Here is a 23,337-nt window from a genome sequence, read left to right as displayed (position 1 = left end):
ACTTTGTGCCTTTGTCAAATATCAACTGCTCTTAGGTGGATGAATTTACATCTGGATTCTCAATTCTGTTCCATTGGTCTATGTATCTGTTGTTGTACCAGTACCAGGCTGTTTTGACTACTGTGGCAGTATGATAGGTTCTAAAATCACGTAGAGTGAGGCCTCCCACTTTGCTCTTCTTCTTGAGTAATGGTTTACTTATTTGGGGCCTCTCTCCTTTCAATATGAAGTTGGTGATTTGTTTCTCCATCTACTTAAAAAATACCAGTGGAATCTGGATCGGGATTGCATTGTATCTGTAGATCACTTAGAGTAGAACTGACATTTTCACAATGTTGAGTCTACGTATCCATTAGCAAGGTATGTTTTTCCACTAATGCAGGTCTCTTTTGGTTTCCTGCATTATTGTCTTGTAGTGTTTTCACTGTACAGATCTTTTATGTCTCCGGTTAGATTTATTCCTAAGTATTTTATTTTTGGGGGGGCTATTGTAAATGGTATTGATTTGGTGATTTCCTCTTCAAGGTTCTCTTTTTGGTGTGAAGGAATCCAAGTGATTTTTGTATGTTTATCCTGTATCCTGAAACTTTGCTGAAATCTTCTATTAGTTCCAGTAGTTTTCTCGTGGATTCTTTGGGGTTTTCTGTGTATAAGATTATATCATCTGCAAACAGAGATACTGTGACTTCTCCCCTACCAATCTGGATGCCCTTTATTTCTTTTTCTAGCCTAACTGCTCTGGCTAGGATCTCTAGCACAATGTTAAATAAGACTGGTGATAAAGGGCAGCCTTGTCTGGTTCCCATTCTCAAGGGGAACGCTTTCACAGTTGCATAGGAAATTTTAAGTCTTAGAATTCGTAAGTTTGATTATTAGTCTTAACAAAGAAGAGAAAAAGAAACTTAACATTTTTCTACTGATATGTATTTAAATATGGGCAGTTCTACTCAGTCCTATATGGTCGCTATGAGTTGGCATCGACTCGACGGCAATGGAAGTGGGGAAATGATTAAGATCTTGGCTGCTAAACAAAAGGCTGGCTGTTTGAACCCACCAGTCTTCCACGACAGACAGACGTGGTAGTCTGCTTTCGTAAAGAAAACAACCTTGGAAACCATATGGGGCAGTGCTACTCTGTCCTATAGTGTCCTATGAGTTGGAATGAACTCAACAGCACACAACAACATGTATTTATTAGTGTTACAAGATAAACCATTTCCCATGCATACAAGGAGTTATCTTAAAGACAATATTGTTATTGTGGATACTGTACACTGTATATAACAACATTCTTATGTACTACGTCATAGTAAAACAACTGACATAATAATCACAGTGAGAAAACACTACCATCAGGAAGATACATAAAAGAGAAGACAGTCAGAGAAGCCCATTAAGTAGAACACCACAAAGATCGTTTATCAGGCTAAAACATTTTAGAAAATAATTCAGATACCAGGATCTAAAGAATATTTCTTAAACTTGATGAGGGCACCAAACTAGATATCTAACATTTTGAGAAACTGAACAGATTTAAACAGAATACAGTCTAATGTAAGGTAATTAAATCAGGGGCAAGAGGCACAAAAAATGTAACTTTCAGTGATATTAAACTAAACACTAATTCACCTTGTAAGTTCTTTCTTTTTGAGTGCTCAGACAAAAGGCATTTAAGAAAATATTTATACAGATTATAACTAACACAGAAAAGTTAAATTTTAATGAAGTTTATAAACAAATCTAAAATTTAAGACCAATATAACCTTTATTTTCTCAAACAGGATAACTTCCAATCAGTCAAGGGTAAGAGGAAATAGTCAAGTTAAATGCTATCAAGAGGACAAAAAGGAAATACCACAAAGTAGAGATGGACACGTATACAAAAAAAGATGACAACAGGAAATGCTCTTACCACTCTCCTAATCCAGCCTATTTACTAATATCAAGAAGACAATCCATTTTATCAATGTATACATGTTTATGTGTAGTTCTGAAATCCTTTTTCCAAAAAAGAGACTTTATATAAAAGAATCTTTTAAAAGAACTCTTATAATACGGGTTGTTCTAGAAACTGAAATAATTCCCTCCTTGCCAGGTCCATGCTTCAAAGGGTCTTCAACGTTGTAACTTGAACTCAAATGGGAAAAAAATCTGATTTAAGTTCCAAGACTACGTCTATAAACTTAGTTCAAATGAGAGAGCCATCAGATCTTTAATAGAATGGCCTTCATTTTAAAATGTTAGTGGTAAATTAAGACATCAAGTCACCATATCTGTATATTGTATATCAGTGTCTGTATATTCTTCTTTCATTACGATCACACTTTTCTGAAAGCGGAACTAAGTTTAACTTCTTGATGCAACAACTGTCCTAGCTTCTGTGTACACATAACTTAAAAATCTTAAATACATTAAAAAACCTAAAGTATACTTAGACAGAAAATAAACAGTATTTTAAGGCCAGTGGGTAGAGATTTAAGGACCTGGTAATTACTCAGGACAAAGAAAGCAAAACTTTGGTTCTAGGAGGAAGCAGAATATATTTTAAAATGTGCAAATCTAATTCAGGTTATATAGAAATATTATAAAAGATGAATATTTAAGATTAAACTGAGAAATATATATAATCATTTGACATATGTCTGCTTTACAAACATGAATATTATGTAGTATACTGTATATAAGCACACATGTATATATAGCTATGACTATGATTCTCTAAAGGTCCCTACGTGGTGCAAATGGTTTGCACTCAATACTAACATAAAGCTTGGCAGTTCAAACCCATACAGCAGCACTGTGGAAGAAGGGCCTGGCAATCTGCTTCTGTTAAGATCATAGCCAAGAAAACCCTATGAAACAGTTCTACTCTGTAACACATGGAGCTGCCATGCGTCAGAATCAACTCCACAGCAATGGGTTTGGTTTTGGTGCTTCTCTAAGGTCCCTACGTGGCGTAAGACAGTTTGCGCTCGTCTATTAACCTAAAGGTTGGTGGTTTGAACCCACCCAGTGGCAGTGAAGAAGAAAGGCCTGGTGATCTGCTTCCATAAAGATTATAGCCAACAAAACCCTATAGAGCAGTTCTACTTTGTAACACATGGGGTCATAATGAGTTTGGAATCAACTCAAAAGCAATGGGTTTAGTTTTATTTATTTATTTTTGGTGCTTCTCTAGCATTATTAAAGATGATATAATTCAATGATATTTGTAGTCATTCACAAATATCCCAACTTCAGTAAGAAAAAAAGCAGAGAAATATATTGTAGGATATCCAAAAGGAGAGGTAAGGAGAAGGAGTGCTTACAGTATTAATGATCACTATAAATTCCAAATGAGCTAGAAGACACAGAATTTATCTTAGTATCTTGGGGTAGAGTTGGGATGAGAACAGCAACTCCACAGAATTTAGAGAAAGCAGAGAAGGAGAGTCTTTGTGTTTAGACAGGGAAGGGTCCTGCAAGGAGAACTACAAGTAGGTGGATCCGTGGGGAGCGAGTCAAAGTAGTTCTAAAACTTGGAACCAACACTGATACCCAAGAAACATGGGATCCTTCTCTTAGCCTGATAAAAATTTTAGCTAGCAGAGAAGGCCCACAGATTATGTTTCTAACTTCTGCAGGCATTCTAAGACTTTAAATAAGGGATGTGTGCCCCAGCAAACTCCCCTTCCCATCCCTCACATAAATTGTTAATCGTTTTCCTCAAACCCACAATTCACTCATGCTTCTTTCATGTGATAACCTCTCCTTTCACTGTGAAGTAGGAGAAAGGGTTTTCCCACACACACACACACACACGTTTATCTACCCCTGCCCCTGCCCCCCCAAGTTCAGAGGAAAGGATATTCCTAGTTCAATCAAAGACTACTCTGCCCACCCAAGCTCTGAATTTCATCCATTCATACCTCCTCCAGGAAAAGTGTTTTGTTTTGTTCCTATCTTCTCCTCTCTTCAGCACTTGCCCTGTCTCCATCACAGCTCTGCTATTACCCTTTCTTTAGCACACAGTATATCAAGCCTGTAGACTCTAGATACTGTCTCCTTTCCATCACAGTCAAGATTCTGCCAAGAGTAGTCAATACCTGCTGTCACTACTTCCTCACTTTCTAATCACTCCTTAACGGACTATAATCTGGCATCTCACTCCTATTAACCCACTAAAACTAAAACAATGTGATAAATTCTTGGTCACTTTTTACAGTCACTATCTTAATTGAGTACTATGGCAAGATTCTACTATTTTCCTCCTTCATGTTCTCCTGTTTTTCTACCTACTATCTACCCACCTCCCTAACAGGCTACTATTCTTTCTCCATCAAGCTCCTTTCCCCTGTCTTTAAATGCTTACATTTCCTAATGTTACATAATCAGAACGAGTTCACCTAGGTGTTTTCAAACTTTTTGGTCTCGGGACCCCTCTACAACTCTTAAAAATTGTGGAGGACCTCGAAGACCTTTTATTTGTGTGGCTTATATCAATATTTATCATTTTAGAAATTAAAACTGAAAAACTTTTAAAACACTAGAATACACTAATATACAATCTGTAAATTGTCAGACTAATGATATCATCACATTATACAGCCGCTAGAAAGTTTCACTGTAAACTCATGAGAATGAGAGTAAAAAAAGCCAAATAATGTCTTAGCATTATTGTAAAAAAGGCAAATAATATCTTATTACCAGTATCATGAAAATTGTTTTCACCTGGTGGACGCCGTGAAAAGCTCTCAGAGACCCCCCCCAGAGATCCTCAGACCACATGCTGAGATCCTATTCATCTTTATATCCCTTGTGTTTGGGCATAGAGATTAGAAGGTAACAGATATGCAACAAATGTTTATTGAAAATATGATTTTTGAAGCCAGTAGAACAGACCTACAGTGATGCAAAACCAAACCAAACCAGCACCCTTCCTACCTCCCAAGTGACTTCATTAGCAAGAGGAAGAACCTTTTTATTCTACAATTCCACATTTGGAAATAAAAGGCAAATTCATGTAATATTTAACTATGAAAAATTTCAGTTGAAGTAGATTTTATCAACCTAATGGTGATTATCAGATGCTTTCCACTTTTAATAATAAGAGGATTGATGAAAACAGAAGGGTTCTGAGTGTCTGAAAAGAATACTGGGCAGGAGAATATGAAGTAGAGAAAGGGGACATTAATTAGCTAAAAATCTTCATAAATCCTGAGAGGGAATCAACAGGTTATGTCCAGCTGATAAATCAAAATAACAGGATATGGATATCATTTATATTAAAATATGAAATAAGTACCAGGAAGAAGAGCAGGAAGAATAGAGAATAGTTGCTTCAGGAGTAGGGGTGGGTGGTAGAAAACTGCTATTTTTAAAAAATAAATCTTTTAGTACTATTTGTTCATAAAAACAAAAATATTATTTTAAAAAAATATAATGAATCAGGGAACAATTACCAAAAGAATATAATGACACCAGAAGACAATGGAATACTTCATAAATTTTACTCCTAGGTGTATTCTTAGGTATATTAGAAAAAACAGAAGTACTTCTATCTGTAGTTGTTTACTCCCAACAACTTTACTTAAAACCTATGAATATTTTTATTCTGATGTGTATGAAGTTTTATTCCAAAGGACTTCATTAATTAACATATCTAACTATAGACCTAAAACTTGGGAATCATTCTCCAGACAAGCAGCTTCTTAAATGAAAAGAAATGCAAAATAAAGAAAAAAGAAAAAGTTGCTTCTTCCAATGTTAAGAAAAATGTATTATCTATAGTCATTTCCAAAATATTGTGCCACCTGACTTAATCATTAATTTGCAAACATTTCCAATATACAGCATTTAACAGCAAAAGCCAAAAGATTTTTCAAAATTTTATACTGCTGTCAAAAATGCTATAATAATAAAGCTAGGTATATCCATTGGCTAACCAAATTGTATTCCACTGTAAATGGTCAATTAAACAACCACCACATCAAAAAACACCCCACAACCAACATTTTAACTAAAAATATAGCCTAAAGTAATCCTTGCAATTTTTTAAAAGGAAAACAGAATTTTCCTATAGACTGATTCCTTTGAAGAAATTCTAAATACTGAATCTATTTACTTACACTAGGAATATGGGTACTTGGAAAAATAACTATTATAGGTGATCTAACTTTTACTATTAAAAATCTATCAAAAACAGATTGAGTGAATATAAAAGGGAGTGTATTATCTAAAATTATTTTATTGCCCTTCATAATACAAAAGTCTAAGAAATCACTAAATAATCCCAATTCTGTGAAAATATCAAGAAATGTTCCAAAGTCCAGGAAATGTAAAGTAAAAACATTCTTGATATAGTTTTTGGAAAACTGTACTTTGACTAGATCTAAACCTGTGATTTTTAAGGACTTAGTAAAAGTGTCTTAATTTGTAAAAAACTAAACTCTGATAATCTGGTACTACAGGGGCTACTAACGCTTACCTCAAGGGAACCAACCTACTGCAGATAAAGTCCCGTCACTTGCACAGTCCTTTCAGCTGCCTGCCAGTTGTCTCTGTGGAAGGGAAAGCCTGATGAGTGAGAGCCCTATGCCACACTCCTTTGGAGTGTCAGGGTGCCTGCATATAACTGCACAAAACTGTCCACCTATAGATTCCTAGATGCTTTCAAATAACACAGGGCTTGAAAAGATGCCACCTTTGATGGTCCCTATCCACTGAAAACCAAAATGTCTAAGAGTTACTGAGTGCTAACGGCCTACTAGTATTATCAAGGTGATATATCTACACTAACTCAAGCAGAACAAAGACTAAAATGGATCAAGTGGAAATAAGTTAACATTGACAGGGAAAACATATATAACACACACACACACGTTAAAAAAACAAGCAGCAGAACTCTATAATCTGAGGAGATAAAATATTATAGGCTATATCCACAAAAAGTGAAGTTGCAGGATCAACAAATGAATGTTAACACCCAAAGAACTTCCAGTCTAGACATTTTAAAAAGATGTCATCAAGTATATCATGCTCAAAGTGAACTATACCATGGATCTAAATGCCTACATAAAATCCCATGTATTTTCTCAGTGGGGTTAGTAAGTAGGCATGTGGCGGGGGGAAGAGAGAAGTCTTTAGATTTTTTAAAATATGAAAAGTGAAAAACAACAGTATGATTCCACAAGAAACCCTAAAATAAGAAAAACATGTATTATCTACACCACAGAAAATATACAACCCTTACTTAGGATCAAATAAGGAGGGAAGCATAACGAGAAATAACAGAAAACTATGAAACAAAGTATTTCAAAAACCACCTTCATCTCACAGAATTATAAAATGAGTAGTAATGATCTATTAAGAGTATCTATACCATTAATGTACAAGTTCACCTACACAACAAAGAAACTATATTTTCTTTTAATTGCCAAATACAGTCTTCCGTCTGAATGTTGCTTCATAAGGCAGAACAAAATACTCCTACAAGAAACTTAAAGAGCATTAAACTTTAGCACAAGGATTGATGAAGGTGAAAAAAAAAAAAAAATCCAAAAACCTATTTGATTAAAAACGGTGATTCCAGATTTTACGTTTAATAGCACCATAGTTAACATGAAATTACTTACCTCTGATTCTTTGTCACTTAAAGATCCCAAGCTTCCAAAACTGTGATTAGAGCTTTCATTATTTGTTGAGGCCTGTTAAAAAAATTTTTAAGGTAAAAATTAGGAGCAATTTTTAAATAAACGTATTACAAAGTAAATAATCTACTTACATAAATGAAAATAAAATTCCTTTAAGCAAGGAAGACATATAAAGTAAAAATAAATTATCAAGTTCTTTACACTATAAATATCTTTAAAGTTCATCAAGTCAATAAAGTTCTGCTGTAGTTCAGGAATCGGCTTGCTCTAGCTGATTTTTTGGGATACCAAACTAAAGAGCAAAGGAATTGGGCCATTGTTAGGAAGATCCCTAAAATTACTACCTAATGTATAAAACTAATGCTTTCTTTAAGTGAAGTATTATTTGTGTTCCTCAATTCCCTTTCACAATCTTATCAGGTTCCATTATATCCCCTACATACCCCCTGCCTTTCTTCATATTAACAAATTGGACAGTTCTTGGGGTCTTTTGTTTTGGCTTAGTCTTTTACGAGGCTTATCATTTTGTTGATTTTTGGGACCATCAGTACATTAGATCAATGTCTTCCAAGAATGTTTAGACAAGAGATTGACCAAAGATGACACACGAATTAACTTCATGTACAGGCAGTTCTGTTAGTATCTCCATGCTTCCCTTCCATTTGTAAGAACAGCTGCTAATCCTACTAGTAAAGTCTGCAAGTTGGCCTACAAACTTCCCTGAGATAAATGCCCAAACTGATGATTGTGAGCCATAAATTTAATTAGGCAACATTTAGAAAACGTTTACTACGTACATGTCCAGTACTATGCTAGGCATTGTACAGGCTATTTTAAACACAGGACAACACTTGGACTGATTAAGATTCAAGTACCACTTGGAGGAAAGTTATAATCTAACTAGGACAAGATTATCAAACCTGAAACAAAGAACACCATCAACAGCACTTAAGAAATGCTAAATTAGAAAGATTCTGACACAACAGAGGCAGTGGTAAAGTCTTAGAGCAACCCTAAATCCCCACATAAAAGTATACGAAACTCAATCGTAAACCAAAAACCCGCTGACAACATTTACAACAAAACTAGGTAACAAGGAATCTCCATGAATTCCCCCCTTTGTCCCCAAAGCACGTGGAGACAAATCACCAACAACCACAAGACCTGCACGGTATCATTATCTGTATAGGAGAAGTAGAAAAAAACAGGGTGCCTGATATATCTCAGAACAAGAGACTTCAAAAATAGCAATAGGTATTAATTGAAACCAGCAGGTCAACTTAAGTACAGAAGGTATAAATGGAAGGGTTTTTGCCCTTTCCAATAGTGAGTATGTAAGTGCAAGGAGTCCACAGTGAGGTCTGAATAGGTTGGAACAGTCTAACCTCTATGAACTCTTGAAATTAATCCTTCCCTAACAGGGCCACATGATGAGGATAAATGACTGGGTGTGGAAGCAAAACAGAATACAGTAAGTACAACAGAGATAAGGAAAGAGAATATGCAAACAAAACTGAGGAAGGGGACAGAGACTAAAAATCTCAGAAACCAAAGGCCATGGTTTTGAAGAGTGTCCAAGAACAACAGCAGAAGGAGTTCCGTGAGAAAAGCCATCCTGAACCACATCTTTCTTCTTCCTTTTTTTTTTTAAATTGTGCTTTAAGTGAAAGTTTACAATTCAAGTCAGTTTCTCATACAAAAATTTATACATACATTGTTATGTGACCCTAGCTGCTGTCCGTATACTGTGACAGCACACTCCTTCTTTCTACCCCAGATTTCTCATGTCCACTCAACCAGCTCCTGACCCTCTCTGCCTTCTCAGCTCGTGTCTGGACAGGAGCTGCCCGTTTAGTCTCATGTATCTACTTCAGCTAAGAAGCACACTCTTCACCAGTATCATTTTATGTCCCATAGTCCAGTCTAATCTTTGTCTTAAGAGCTGGCCATGGGAATGGTTTTAGTTTTAGGCTAACAGAGAGTCCGGGGGCCATGCATTCCAGGGTCCTGCCAGTCTCAGTTAGACCACTAAGTCTGGTTTTACTAGAATTTGAGCTCTGCACCCCACTTTTCTCCTGCTCCGTCAGTGGCTCTCAGTTGGTATTCCCTGTCAGGGTGGTCACTGGTGTTAGCCAGGAACCATCTAGTTCTTCTGGTCTCAGGCTGATGGAGTTTCTGGTTTATGTGGCCCTTTCTGTCTCCTGGGCTAACATTTTCCTTGTGTCTTTGGTGTTCTTCATTCTCCTTTGCTCCAGGTGGGTTGGGACCAATTGATGGCCGCTCACTAGCTTTTAAGAACCCAGATGCTACTCACCAAAGTGGGAATGCAGAACATTTCCTTAATAAACTTGGTTACTCCAATTGACCTAGATGTCCCCTGAAACCATGGTCCCTCAAAGTGTTTGGTTGTATTCAGGAAACTTCTTAGCTTTTGGTTTAGTCCAGTTGTGCTGACTTCCCTGTAGTGTGTGTTGTCCTTCCCTTCACCTAAAATAATTCTTGTCTACTATTTAGTTACTGAATACCCTCTCCCTACCCTCGTAACCATCAAAGAATGTTTTCTTCTGTGTTTAAACCTTTTCTTGAGTTCTTATAATAGTGTGAACCACACTTCTTTCTAAAAGTTCAGGAAAACAGAAAATGATATAAGTCAATCCTATAAAGTTATAAGAAAAAAGAAAATAAGGTGCAGAATAACATCCTGATAATAAGAGCATACCAGGAACATATACCACAAAATAGATGAAAAGTATAACCTACTATTTCAAAACCAGCTTAGAAAAACATTATGAAAATGATTCAAGACATGAAAGAACACCATAAATCAGATTTTAACAACAACAAAAACCAGAAATAAGGTAACAGAATGCAGGAAAGCATTAGAAATAAAAGTAGTTTCAAGAAATAAAGAGTAAGTCTGAACAAACCCAAGAGCAAATATATACCACAGATAATGTTTACAGATATTAAGAGTCACACAAATCCCTTAGAGAAATGACTCCAGGTCATCTTACTGCAAAACCCATCAGTCAATAAGCCTCGCCTACTCACATACAGCTTCCAAGTGTTTAAGTGTCTAATGCATAGATAAGAACAAAGTCCAAGAATCACCACATATCTGAAGAAACGTAAACAAAAAGTAAAAAGAAACTCATAAGCAATAGAGACAATCCAGGGAGCAGGAAAAAAAAATAACAAACTTCACACACAAACATAAAACTATTACTAATACTCTAACAGCAACCTATGAAAAGGAAACACTTAGAGAACAACAACAACAAAAGCTTCTGGAAATTAAAAATACAACAGCTGAAATGGAAAAGAAAATAAAGATATTCAAAGATAAAGCTGAGGAAATCTTCCAAAGAAAATTAAAGAATCAGTCCTGGAGGTCCTGGACCAAATAATAAGAGTTCCAGAAAAAAGAACAAAAAAACCCAAAGAGCTGAAATTATCAAAGATAGAATTCAAGAAATTTTTCCAGTACTGGAAAGCATCAGTCTTTGGATTGGAAGGGCATACTTTTTTGAACAAATCACACTGGTTCAAAGAAGACCCACATCAAGGAACATTATAGTGAAAATTTAAATGCTAGGAATAAGAAGAAGACCTAAATCCTTTCAGAGAAGAACAAACAGGTCACTTACAAAAGATTAAGAATCAGAATGGCATTGAACTGCTCAATAGTAACTTTGGAAGCTAGAAGGCAATGGAACAATGCCTTCAAAATTCTGAGAAATTGACTTCCAACCGAGAATTCTACATCTAGACTAACTGACAACCAATTGGGAGAAGAATAAGCAAGGTCCTGGAAAATTTACTACCCATGTACTCTTTCTTAACTACAGAGAATCTGCTCTTACCCCCTGCCCCCCGCCCCAAAAAAATAAACCAAGAAAGAGGAAAATACAGAATATAGGAAATAGGAGCTCAACACAGACACATACAAAACAAATTTTCATGATGTTCAAGAAGGGTGATTCTAGGATGACACATATCTAGCAGAATTAGACAGTAATTAGCCTAGATAAGAACAGAATAAAGGACTTCAGTCTTCTTAAAACCAAACAACAGTTCAGTTTAATAGTAAAAAATGTCTACCTTGAACATTATGCTCTTTTAAGAACTATCTACATGGGATCAAACTGACAACAGCAACTCGAAAGATTAGATAGGAACCTTAGAGGGCAGCAAGTTTATGTTAATGGGGGATGAACAACTCAAAAAAAGAAGGGTGAGAATGGTTGCACAACTCGAAGAACATAATCAATGTCACTGAATCGGACATGTAGAAACAGTTGTACTGGTGTTTGTTTTGCTGTGGATATTTTCATCAATAACAAAATAAATAAAATTTTTTAAAAAAGAATAAAGAATAGACTTCAGGAGGGGCTGTCTGGGGATGGATGTATCTGAAAATAATGAGAGGAGATTTACACACTTCTGGTAGAGAGGATGAATACCTAAAAACTAAAAAAAGAAAAAAATAAGGCAACTATGTAATGATGGACTCTTACATGGTTCAGCTGTGACTATTTACACAGTCATAACATAGATTGAAATACTGATCTAACAAACATTGTAATATATCTAAATTAGGATGGGTAAGTTTAGATATTTCTGTAGGGGGTTGGATCATTCAAAAGAGTTAAGTCTAGAAGTTACCAACCAATCCTTGAGAACTGCTGACCTTTTGGTTAGCAGCCGTAGCTCTTAGCCACCAGGGTTTATGGAAGAACTAACAATACAAATAGGGAAACTGGAGCAGGCCTGCCCTTCTGGAAAAACCTAAGGTGAAGAAGGTCTGTCCCAGGACTGCTTGAGGGTAGGCAGGCCTAACATCTGACTTGAGCTGATCATTTCTGCATAATGGGAAGAATTGCTCCTACTCAGCTACATGTGCTAGTCCAGAAGGCATCTGAAGTCAACACCAGGGATGTGGTAAAGAAATATCTTCTTCCTCACCACCAGCCAATCCATCACTGCTGGGAAGACCCAACTGCCTGACCTGAATGGATGTTGTGGAAACCCTCACCAACAAAACACAAGTTGGCAAGAAAACATTACAGGCCATTTAAGGAGCCTAATTAGCTTGCAAGAGAGACAGTGAGACCCAGCCAACGACAGCATAGGTGGCTCAAATGGTGCAGAAATTCTGTTAGTAACAGAAAGATCTTTTAAAAATATATAATGAGAAATTGTGTTGCTGTTTGCTGTCAAGTCGATTCTGACTCACGGAGACCCTGTCTGTGCAGAGTAGAACTGCTCCATAGGTTTTCAAGGCTGTGACCTTTTGGAAAAAGGTCGTCAGGACTTTTTTTCCTAGATGCCTCTGGATGAGTCTGAACCACCCACCTTTCGGTTAGTAGTCAGGTGCTTAACCACTTGCACCATCAAACTTTTATCTCAAGTTATACCTACTTAAAAATTCTCATTCTGAAACATGATTTAAAAATTTAAATTCAGTGAAAAGTGGGAAAAAATAGAATACTGCTAGAAGCTGAATCAATAATCTAGAAAATGAGAAAAAATTATCTCTTAATATCAGAAATATGAAGAAACTGAAATCATGGCAAAAAAAAGAAAAGGAGACACAGAATAGGAAGCCTATTATGAAAATAACTGGTATTTCAGAAAAGAAGAAAGAAATAATTTAAGGAAAAACAATAATCAAAAGAAATATTGAAAAGAAAACTTCCATGAGCTGAAGAAAGATTGGAAATGAGAAGCTATCTAAACAGTGTCTATGGACTACCGAGGCGCTATGGGAAAGAAAAAGAAAGTCATTTTTAAATATACAAGGACTCAAAACCTATGACAGCATATATTCTGAGAAAATTCCTCAAAACAAAAGAAAATTAAATCAGAACCAAAATTTATAGACAGAGGAAGACAACGTAAGGAGAAAACTGGTTCACTGGGAGGAGGAGAAGAAAAACTAGATCCTTATCAAGAGTATATAAAAGATAGACCCTAGACAGAGTAAAGACCAAATATGACAGTAAAACTACGATAGAATAAACTGTAGAATATTTCTGTGGCCAGAGGTGGAGAAAGTATTTAGCCCTTAGCCTACCATCAGGGTCCACTGGACTCAATTTTAACATTTGAGCTACTTTTTTCAGTAGTTCTAACGATTTTGAAGGTTGATATTGCTGGATTTTTATTCCTTCTTAAAGATCATCCAAAGAACAAAAATTCAGTTTACTTTTTATAACAGACTAAAATTTATTTCTTATAATAACCGTATGTCCACTGGATCCTTTAATAAATCTAAGATACATTATGGGATCTTACTGATTTTATTTTTCTATACAGTACCTAGAAATACTTTGCTATTTCAACATCCTAGGCATTACCATCATTACTCATAATTATTCATCAATTATTTCCAATTGTACTTAAAAAAAAAAATTAAAGTAATAAGAAAACAGAAGAATCATGGTCAAGTAGGCAGAATAATGGCCCCCAAAGATGCCCACACCCTAATCCCCAGAATCTGTGAGTATATTACCTTACTTGGCAAAAGAAATCTCGTAGATGTGATTAAGGGAGATAGGCAGATTATCCCAGATCATCCTGTGGGCCCAATCTAATCACATGAGTCCTTAAAATCAAAACAATTTTCCCAGGTTGTAGTCAAAGGGAGATGGATCAGAGAGATGCAACACTGTTGGCTTTGAAGATGGAGGAAGGGGGCTATAAGCTGAGAAACATAGAAAAGGCAAGGAAATAGATACCTCTACAGCCTCCAAAGAGGAACACAGTCCTGCCAACACCTTGATTTTAGCCCAGTGAGAGCTTTGTCAGACTTCTGATTTACAGAACTACAAGCTAATAAATTTGTGTTGTTTTAAGCAAGTAAGCTGGCAGTGATTTGTTATTGTAGTGACACAAAAAAATACAGATTTAATGACCTAAATGGATGATGTAATAGTGAAATAAATTGTCTCTTTTCAGTTTTCTGTTTGCCTTGCCCAGAGTATTGCATCATCTTTCAAGAAGGTATAAAAGATTGGAGATACCATCTTTATAGTCTGATTTTAGCTTTCACTGACTCCAACTGAGAATTCAGAGATTTTAGTTTTCCATTCATGATGGCCAAGAGAAGAAAATGACAAAGCCATTTTACAATTATTAGACAAATCAGAAAATAAACACAAAGAGACAGACAGTAGCACTCTAGACTCTAAAACTGATGATGGTGAAATCTCAGAGGCAGTCTTCAAACGACATTATCCTAGATGAATTTTCTCAAATTCAAGAATTCAGTGAATTGAACCATTTCTTTCTAAGGACAGAGAGGAAACACAGTATTCTCATCCAGCTGGTCATTCAACCAGAAGGGATTCATTATGTAATATTCTGCAACAAGAACCTGGGCCATTTCATTATGCTTAAAGGACACATGGCAGTATTCTTTCATCTTTTATGCTTGTGCACCAAAATTTACTTGATACAAAGAGGTTTATATTATAAAGTTGTTTTTCATTATATCTTTATTCTTACTCCTGTTTAGTGGTAAAATAACTTACAAATATAAAAAGGGTTCATTTGACCCAAATGGCTAATGGTGATGACCATTTTTCTTAGTATACCAAGAGTTAATCAAAACTTCAGAGGTGAAGACCAGAACGTAAAAAACGGTGAGTTTGATTATAAAAAAATTAGTCCTGTGCAATGATGGATACCATTCCTATACAATGACAGACACCATAAACAAAGTTAACAGACATATGGCAAAATGAGAGAAGTTACCTGTAGTGTATAAAACTAACAAGGAATTAATATGTAAAATATACAAGGAATATGTGCAAATCAGTTCAAAAAAGAAAGCAATCTAATCCAAAAGTAGGCAAAGAATATGAACAAAAGTTAATAATCCCCTAAAGGCTAATAAGCATATGAAGAAATATTCCAAGATAACTGGTGGTACAATTAAAATGAGTTATCATTTTATACCTATTGGCCTGTCAAAAATGAGGAATGAGGATAATGCCAAGTGTTTGTGAGGATGTGGAGATATGGAAATATTCATGCATTCTGCTGAAACTGCAGATTAGTACAACCATTCTGAATAGCAATCTTGTACTATTTACTCAACATTTAAGTATATATACCTTTTGATCCAACAATTCTGCTTTTAGGAAGATATCCTAAATAAATCCCTACAAGATCCTTAGGAGAACAAATTGACGGATTTTCATTGCAATTTGAGATAGCAGGGAGTTGAAGACAACCTGGCGTCTATCACTGGGAGGCCTCATAGGTGTTTTTAGTTGCCACTGAGTCAGCTCTGACTTATGGAGGCCTTACGTATAACAGAATGAAATGTTGCCCAGTCCTGTGTTGGTATGTTTGAATCCGTTGTTGCGACTAGTGTGGCAATCCATCTCATTGAGGGTTTCCCTTGTTTTCGTTGGCCCTCTACTTTACCAAACATGATGTCCTTTTCTAGCAACTGGTCTTTCCTGACGATGTGTCCAAAGTAAGGGTTGAAGTCAAAGTCTCACAATCCTCACTTCTAAGGAACATTCTGGTTGTTTTTCTTTTAAAACTGATTTGTTCATTCTTCTGACAGTCCACAATATATTCAATATTCTTTACCAACAACTAGTTCAAATACATCAATTCTTCTTCTGCATTCCTTTTTCATTTTCCAACTTTCATATGCATATGAAATGACTGAAAAGACCATGCTTGGGTTAGACGCACCTTAGACATCAAAGTGACATCTTTGCTTTTTAACACTTTGAAGGGGTCTTTTGCAGATTTGTCCAATGCAGCATGTCATTTGATTTCTTGACTGCTGCTTCCGTGGGCACTGATTGTGGATCCAAGTAAAATGAAATCCTTGACAACTTCAATATTTTCTCCGTTTATCATGACGTTGCTTTATTGGTCCAGTTGTGAACATTTCTGTGTTCTTCATGTTCTGCTGTAATCCCTACTACAGGCTGAATTCTTTGGCCTTCACCAGTAAGTGCTTCAAGTCATCTTCCTTTTTGACAAGCAAGGTTGTATCATCTGCATACTGCAGGTTGTTAATAAGCCTTCCTCCAATCCTGCTGCCATATTCTTGTTTATATAGTCCAGCTTTCCAACTGAATAAGTAAGGTGAAAGGATACAATCTTGTCACATGCCTTTTCAAACTTTGAACCACACAGCATCCCCCTGTTCTGTTCGAACGACTGCCTTTGATCCATGTGCAGGTTTCTCCTGAGCACAATTAAGTATCCTGAAATTCCCATTCTTCACAATGTTATTCATAATTTGTTATGATCCCCATGGTCAAACTCCTTTGTGTAGTTTGATACAACACAGGTAAACAGCTTTCTGGTATTCTCTGCTTTCGGTCAAGATCTATCTGACAACAGCAACAATCCCTCGTTCCACACCTGCTTCTGAATCCAGCCTGAACTTCTGGCAGGTCCAAGTTGATGCATGGCTGCAGTCATTTTTTAATTATCTTCAGCAGAATTTTTCTAGCATGTGATATTAATGATACTGATTGTCATGGACTGAATTGTGTCCCCCCGAAGTATCTGTCAACTTGGCTGGGTCATGATTCCCAGTATTGTATGACTGTGTACCATCTTGTAAATCTGATGTGATTTCCTTATGTGTTGTAAACTCTAACACTGTGATGAAGTTATATGCGATTTCCTTGTGTGCCGTAAACTCTATCACTATGATGAGGTTATACTGACGAGGTCTACAAGATTGGGTAGTGTCTTAAGCCAATCTCTTTTGAGATATAAAAGAGAGAAGTGAGCAGAGACACATGGGGACCTCATACCACCAAGAAAGCAGTGCCAGGAGCAGAGTGCTTCCTTTGGACCTGAAGTTCCTGCACAGAGAGGCTCCCAGACCAAGGGAAGACTGATGACACGGACCTTCCTCCAGAGCCGACAGAGAGAGAAAGCCTTCTCCTGGATCTTATGTCCTGAATTTAGACTTGTAACCTACTAGACTGTGAGAAAATAAATTTCTCTTTGTTAAAAGCCATCCACTTATGGTATTTCTGTTACAGCAGCACTAGATGACTAAGACACTGATCAATAATTTCTGCATTCCGTTTGATTCTGCCTTTCTCTGGAATGGGTATGAACACGGAAATCTTTCAATGGGCTGGCCAGGTAACTGTTTTCCAAATTTCTTGAAATAGAGGACTAAGGGCTTCCAGTGTTACATCCATTTGTCAAAGCATCTCGGTTGGTATTCTGCCCATTCCTGGAGCCTTGTTTTTCACCAATGCTTTCAGTGCAGTGGTTCTTGATCATATGCTACTTCCTGAAATGGCTGAACACTGACCTATTCTTTTTGGAACAGTGACTCTGTATATTCCTTCCTTCTTCTGATACTTTCTGTGTCATTCAGTTTTTTACCCACAGAATCCATCAGAATTGCAACTCAAAGCTTGAATTTTCGCTTCAGGTCTTTGAGCTTGATAAATGCCAACTGTGTTCTTCCCTTTTGGTTTTCTAACTCTAATCTTTTCACATTTCATCTTATTTTACCTTGTCGTCTTGAGCCATCGTCCTTTGAAATCTTCTGTTCAGCTATTTTACTTCATCATGTCTTCTGTTCACGTTAGTTACTCCGAGCTTAAAAGCAAGTTTCAGAATCTCTTCGGACATTCTTTTTGGTCTTCCTTCTTTCCTGTCTTTTTAATGATCTTTCACTGTCTTCATGTATGGTGTCCTTGATGTCTTCCCACAATTCTTCTGGTTTTCTGGTGTCTATCACTGGAAGACCTCATAGGTAGAGATATGCTATTAAGTTTTATGCAGCAGTTAGAAGCAGTGAATTAGATGTACAGATAGCAATAGGGGTGGCAGGGGCAAGGAAGAAACAAAGAACAGAAAAGGTAAAGAAATTATATAATGGGAGAAAGGCAGTACAATCTACCAAAATCTTTTTATCTCTGAAATATATTCTGCCGTATTATACCATAATGTCCTTGAAATACATTATGCTATATTAGAAGTCAGGTTAATAAACACTGATTTCATTTTTCAACACAATATAGAAATTATATTAAGTAGGAATTTGCCATTATGAATATACGCAGAGACCCTTACAGAATATATTTTAGACCATACAAAGAAAGAATGTCAGATAAAGATTACAAATTTACTCACTTTAGCTCCAACGCTGCAACTGCCAGTGCTCCCGGTGCTCCCACTTGCAACGCCTGTAAATCTAGCTTCCAACAATTCTTGCCTTCTTGGATCCAGACTATGAAGCTCATCCATTGCACCTATTAAGACGGGGGAAAAAAATATATATATACATATACACATATCTGTGTGTATATACACACATGTATATGCATATATGCATACATGCAAACAGTATATATATATATACACATATATATGGTTAGTTAAAATGTCAATACAAAGTTTATAAATGAATGCTAAACAAAGATGAAATTAAGAGCACTGTCAGTACTTTAAGATTTATATAATGGCTACACCCATTTAGCAGAACATCCTATTCCTCTAAAACAGTGGATTTCCAACTCCTTTGACCGCAAGCCACAGTGAAAAATATATCTTCCTTCCAACTCAGTACATATGTACATACATATGTTAAAAAGTTTTACGAATACTTAATGTTACTGCATGCAATGCACTCTAACATTCTCTAGTCTATTCTAGATCATTAAAAGAAAAAGAAAAAAAAAAAACCCACTGGTTCTGAGCCATTAAACTGAATTCGTGAACCATTAATGGACCGTAGTCCACAATATGAAAAATACTGCTCTCCTAGAATAATCTCCTTATTCTAGGCTTACTTAGAATTTTGGCACTAAGTGACATTACTACTTAATTATTTTGTTCATATATATACCTCATCTGACTATATTTTAAGCTGGAAATGACTGTATTATTGTCACAACTCTGAAGATTTCTTGCAATTATAATTTTAAGTTTCCAGAGAGTAGACAGAACATGCACTCATATATCAAACAGACCATAGAAGTTAACACCTATTTTTTTGAACAATCACCTTGAAATTAAAAAAAAAAAAAAAATTAGCACCCTCATGTAATTGTTAGTATGAAGACAGAAGCACCACAGATTCCTGCTGAAGTTCAATTAAACTTTTATCCATCTCTGCTAATTTCACTACTGACAAAAACGCTAAAATTGACATAAATGTATAGTTCTCGAAGGGGACAGGGAGAATATTATCCAGAATAAAGAATCACTTGGAGAACACTTTCACTAATTTAGACTAGCCCTTTTCTACACATTCTGACATTCCTCTCCCAGACGTTAAGGACTACTCCTGAAGACCTTACATTTTAAAATTCCCTTTCTTACCCTTCATCCTCATCTGTATAGAGGACAGCATGGAGAGAAGCCATGCTTCAACATTTATTTTGTATCCCTGTCCCTGAATATAAGGAGCCGTGGTGGCACAGTGGTTAAGAGCTACGACTGCTGACTAAAAAATGTCGGCAGTTCGAATCCACCAGCCACTCTTGGAAACTCTATGGGGCAATTCTACTCCATCCTACAGAGTGGCTATCAGTTGGAATCGATTCAACGGCAACTGTTTTGTTTTGGCGGGGGTGGTTCACCTGAATATAAAGGAGCCCTCGTGGCACAGTGGTTAAGACCTAGGCTCCTAACCAAAAGGTGAATCCACCAGACACTCCTTGGAAACCCTATAAGGCAGTTCTATTCTGTCCTATATGGTTGCTACAAGTCAGAATTGACTTGATGGCAATGGGTTTGGTTTGGTGGCACAGTGGTTAAGTGCTTAGCTGCTAACAGAAATGTCTGCGGTTCGAACCCACCAGCTGCTATGTGGGAGAAAGATTGGGCAGTCTGCTTCCATACATATTACAGCCTTGGAAACCCTATGAGGCAGTTCTACTCTGTCCTGTAGGATCGGTATGAGTCAGAATCAACTCCACAACAATGGGTACCTGAATGTATCTTCCCCTGTCCACTCTACCTTCTTTCCTCTCAGCAGCAACAGCAGTCGCCATCGAGCTCGAACCACTGTGCCTTAGTTCTTCACCATTGTGCCACCAGGGCTCCCTTTCATCTCAGAAGAAGAGAAGAAGGGGTAATTCCCTCTAAAAAGCTAAAGCATTCAACTTTTGCCTTTGATCCAATTACTTCTTGATATCCAAGAAATCTTGTATTCACATGTATACCACCTTGCTATTGCATTTTTTTGCTTTCAATAGCTTGTTTCCTTCTGATCTCCTTTATAGGTATTTTAAAACACTTTAGTTTGACTTTCATACTCTTAATATTATCATTTCTGTTTTAATCCTTAAGTTAGTGACTTATAACCACATCCTCTTTAGATCCTTGGAATCTGGTTTCTATTATAAGTATACTCCTGACAAATGTGTTTTCAAATATCATCAATATTTTTTTTCTAATCCTATTACATCAGAAACTGTATACTATACCTTTCCAGGGAATTAAAAAAAAAAAAAAACTCTCTACCCTTGGCTTTTATAATACACAGTTCCACCTTTTCACAATTCAACCATACCTTTCCTGTTTCCCCTTCTTCTCTCTTAACTATGAACGTCCCCTAAGAGTCAATCCAAAGCCCTCTGTTCTCTTTTCATACTCCACCTAGCTTCAAATTAATGATTCTCAATTTGAACAACTATTATATGTCAAGTCGGCCAAGTCTTACATTTGGCAGAGGAAATAAAGCAGTAGTAAGACATGATTCCTGGCCTCAAACAGCTTATAACCCAGTGAGGTTTTGCTGTGTGATAAACTATCAATTTTTCCCTGGCACAGGATTATTTGAAAATATTAAAATCATATTTTAAAAATTTGTGTGAGATACTTTAAGAAAACAAAGACAATGCAAATTTGTATTTTTATAATGCCCTACACAACCTCATTGCCACTACCCTCAAATCAGTATATCCACAGAAGTATGTATCTCCACCAGTTCAATAAAATAATACCTAGACAAATAATACTTGTTAATTATAAACTCTCAGAAACTTGACAGTAGAAAGCAGAACAACTGCAGAGTAAATACACTGTTACATCTTAGAAAGATTTTGCACTAAAGGCTACATTTAAAAAAAAAAAAAAAAAAAGTCCACTGCCCTCCAGTCAATTCCAATTCACAGCAATCCTACAGGACAGAGTAGAACTCCCCCACAGGGTTTCCAAGGCTGTAATCTTTATGGGAGCAGACTACCAAGTCTCCCATGGAGCGGCTGGTTAATTTCCAACCAGTGACCTTTCGGTTAGCAGCAGAGCACTTTAACCACTATGCTGCCAGGGCTCCTATGGTTGCATTTACCATGCTTAAATTCTACCTCGCTTCTATTTTAGAGAAGCAGTTGTTGTTGTTAGGTGCCCTCTCACCAGTTCCGACTCATAGTGACCCTATGTACAGCAGAAGGAAACAATGCTCAGTCCTGTGCCATCATCATAATCATTGCTATGCTTGAGCCCATCGCTGCAGCCACTGCGCCAATCATCTCATTGAGGGTCTTCCTCTTTTTCACTGACCCTCTACTTTATCAAGCATGATGTCCTTCTCCAGGAACTGGTCCTTCCTGATAACATGTCCAAAGTACATGAGATGAAGTCTAGCTACCCCCTTTTTTTTTTTTTTGTCATTGTGCTTTAAGTGAAAGTTTACAATTCAAGTTAGTCTCTCATATAAAAATTTATACATACATTGCTATGTGACCCTAGTTGCTCTCTCTGTACTATGATAGCATACTCCTCCTTGCCACCCCGGATTTCCCGGGTCCATTCAACCAGCTCCTAACCCTCTCTGCCTTCTCATCTCGCCTCCAGACAGGAGCTGCCCATTTAGTCCCATGTATCTACTTGAGCTAATAAGCACACTCTTCACCAGTATCATTTTATGTCCCATAGTCCAGTCTAATCTTTGTCTGAAGAGCTGGCCTCGGGAATGGTTTTAGTTTTGGGCTAACAAGAGTCCGGGGGCCATGTCTTCTGGGATCCCTCCAGTCTCAGTCAGACCATTAAGTCTGGTCTTTTTACTAGAATTTGAATTCTGCATCCCGTTTTTCTTCTGCTCCATCAGCAACTCTCTGCTGTGTTCCCTGTCAGGGTGGTCACTGGTGGTAGCCAGGCACCATCTACTTCTTCTGGTCTCAGGCTGATGAAGTCTCTGGTTTATGTAGCCACCTTCATTTCGAAGGAGCATTCTGGCTGTATTTCTAAAACAGATCTGTTTGTTCTTCTGGCAGTCCATGGTATAATGAGTCTTCCTCCAATCCTGATGCTGCATTCTTCTTCATATATACAGTTTGAGTTCTCGGATTCTCTGCTCAGCACACAGATTGAATAAGTATGGTAAAAGAATACAACCCTGATGCACAGCTTTCCTGATTTTAAACCATGCAGTATCCCCTTTTTCTGTTCAAACGACTACCTCTTGGTCTATGTACAGGTTCAGCATGAGCACAATTAAGTGTTCCAGAGCTCCCATTCTTCGCAATGTTATCCATAATTTGTTATGATCCACACAGCCGAATGCCTTTGCATAGGCAACAAAACACAGGTAAACATCTTTCTAGAATTCTCTGCTTTCAACCAAGATCCATCTGATCCATCTGACATCAGCAATGATATCCCTTGTTCCACGTCCTCTCCTGAATCCAGCTTGAATTTCTGGCAGTTCCCTGTCAATGTACTGCTACAACCATTTTTTAATAAT

The 23,337-nt window shown here is 36.8% G+C and overlaps 1 protein-coding gene across 3 annotated transcripts in view; it reads right to left on the bottom strand.

Annotated features, from left to right (window-relative positions):
- TLK1 (tousled like kinase 1) overlaps window positions 1-23,337 on the bottom strand; it is a 156,628-nt gene that overhangs the window by 73,680 nt on the left and 59,611 nt on the right. For all 3 annotated transcript variants that reach the window (XR_002823968.1, XM_004375524.1, XM_023730579.1), the window contains exons 2-3: window positions 18,777-18,895; window positions 7,614-7,685 (exon numbers count right to left, since the gene is read on the bottom strand). Coding sequence is in view for 2 of the 3 variants with exons in the window: in XM_004375524.1 (XP_004375581.1) it covers window positions 7,614-7,685; window positions 18,777-18,895 (191 nt within the window). In the remaining variant the exon portion in view is untranslated. The remainder of the gene's footprint in view (window positions 1-7,613; window positions 7,686-18,776; window positions 18,896-23,337) is intronic.

This window comes from Trichechus manatus, unplaced genomic scaffold (assembly GCF_000243295.1).
Source record: "Trichechus manatus latirostris isolate Lorelei unplaced genomic scaffold, TriManLat1.0 scaffold00037, whole genome shotgun sequence".
NCBI lineage: Eukaryota > Metazoa > Chordata > Mammalia > Sirenia > Trichechidae > Trichechus > Trichechus manatus.
This window is presented reverse-complemented; position numbering and strand designations above follow the sequence as displayed.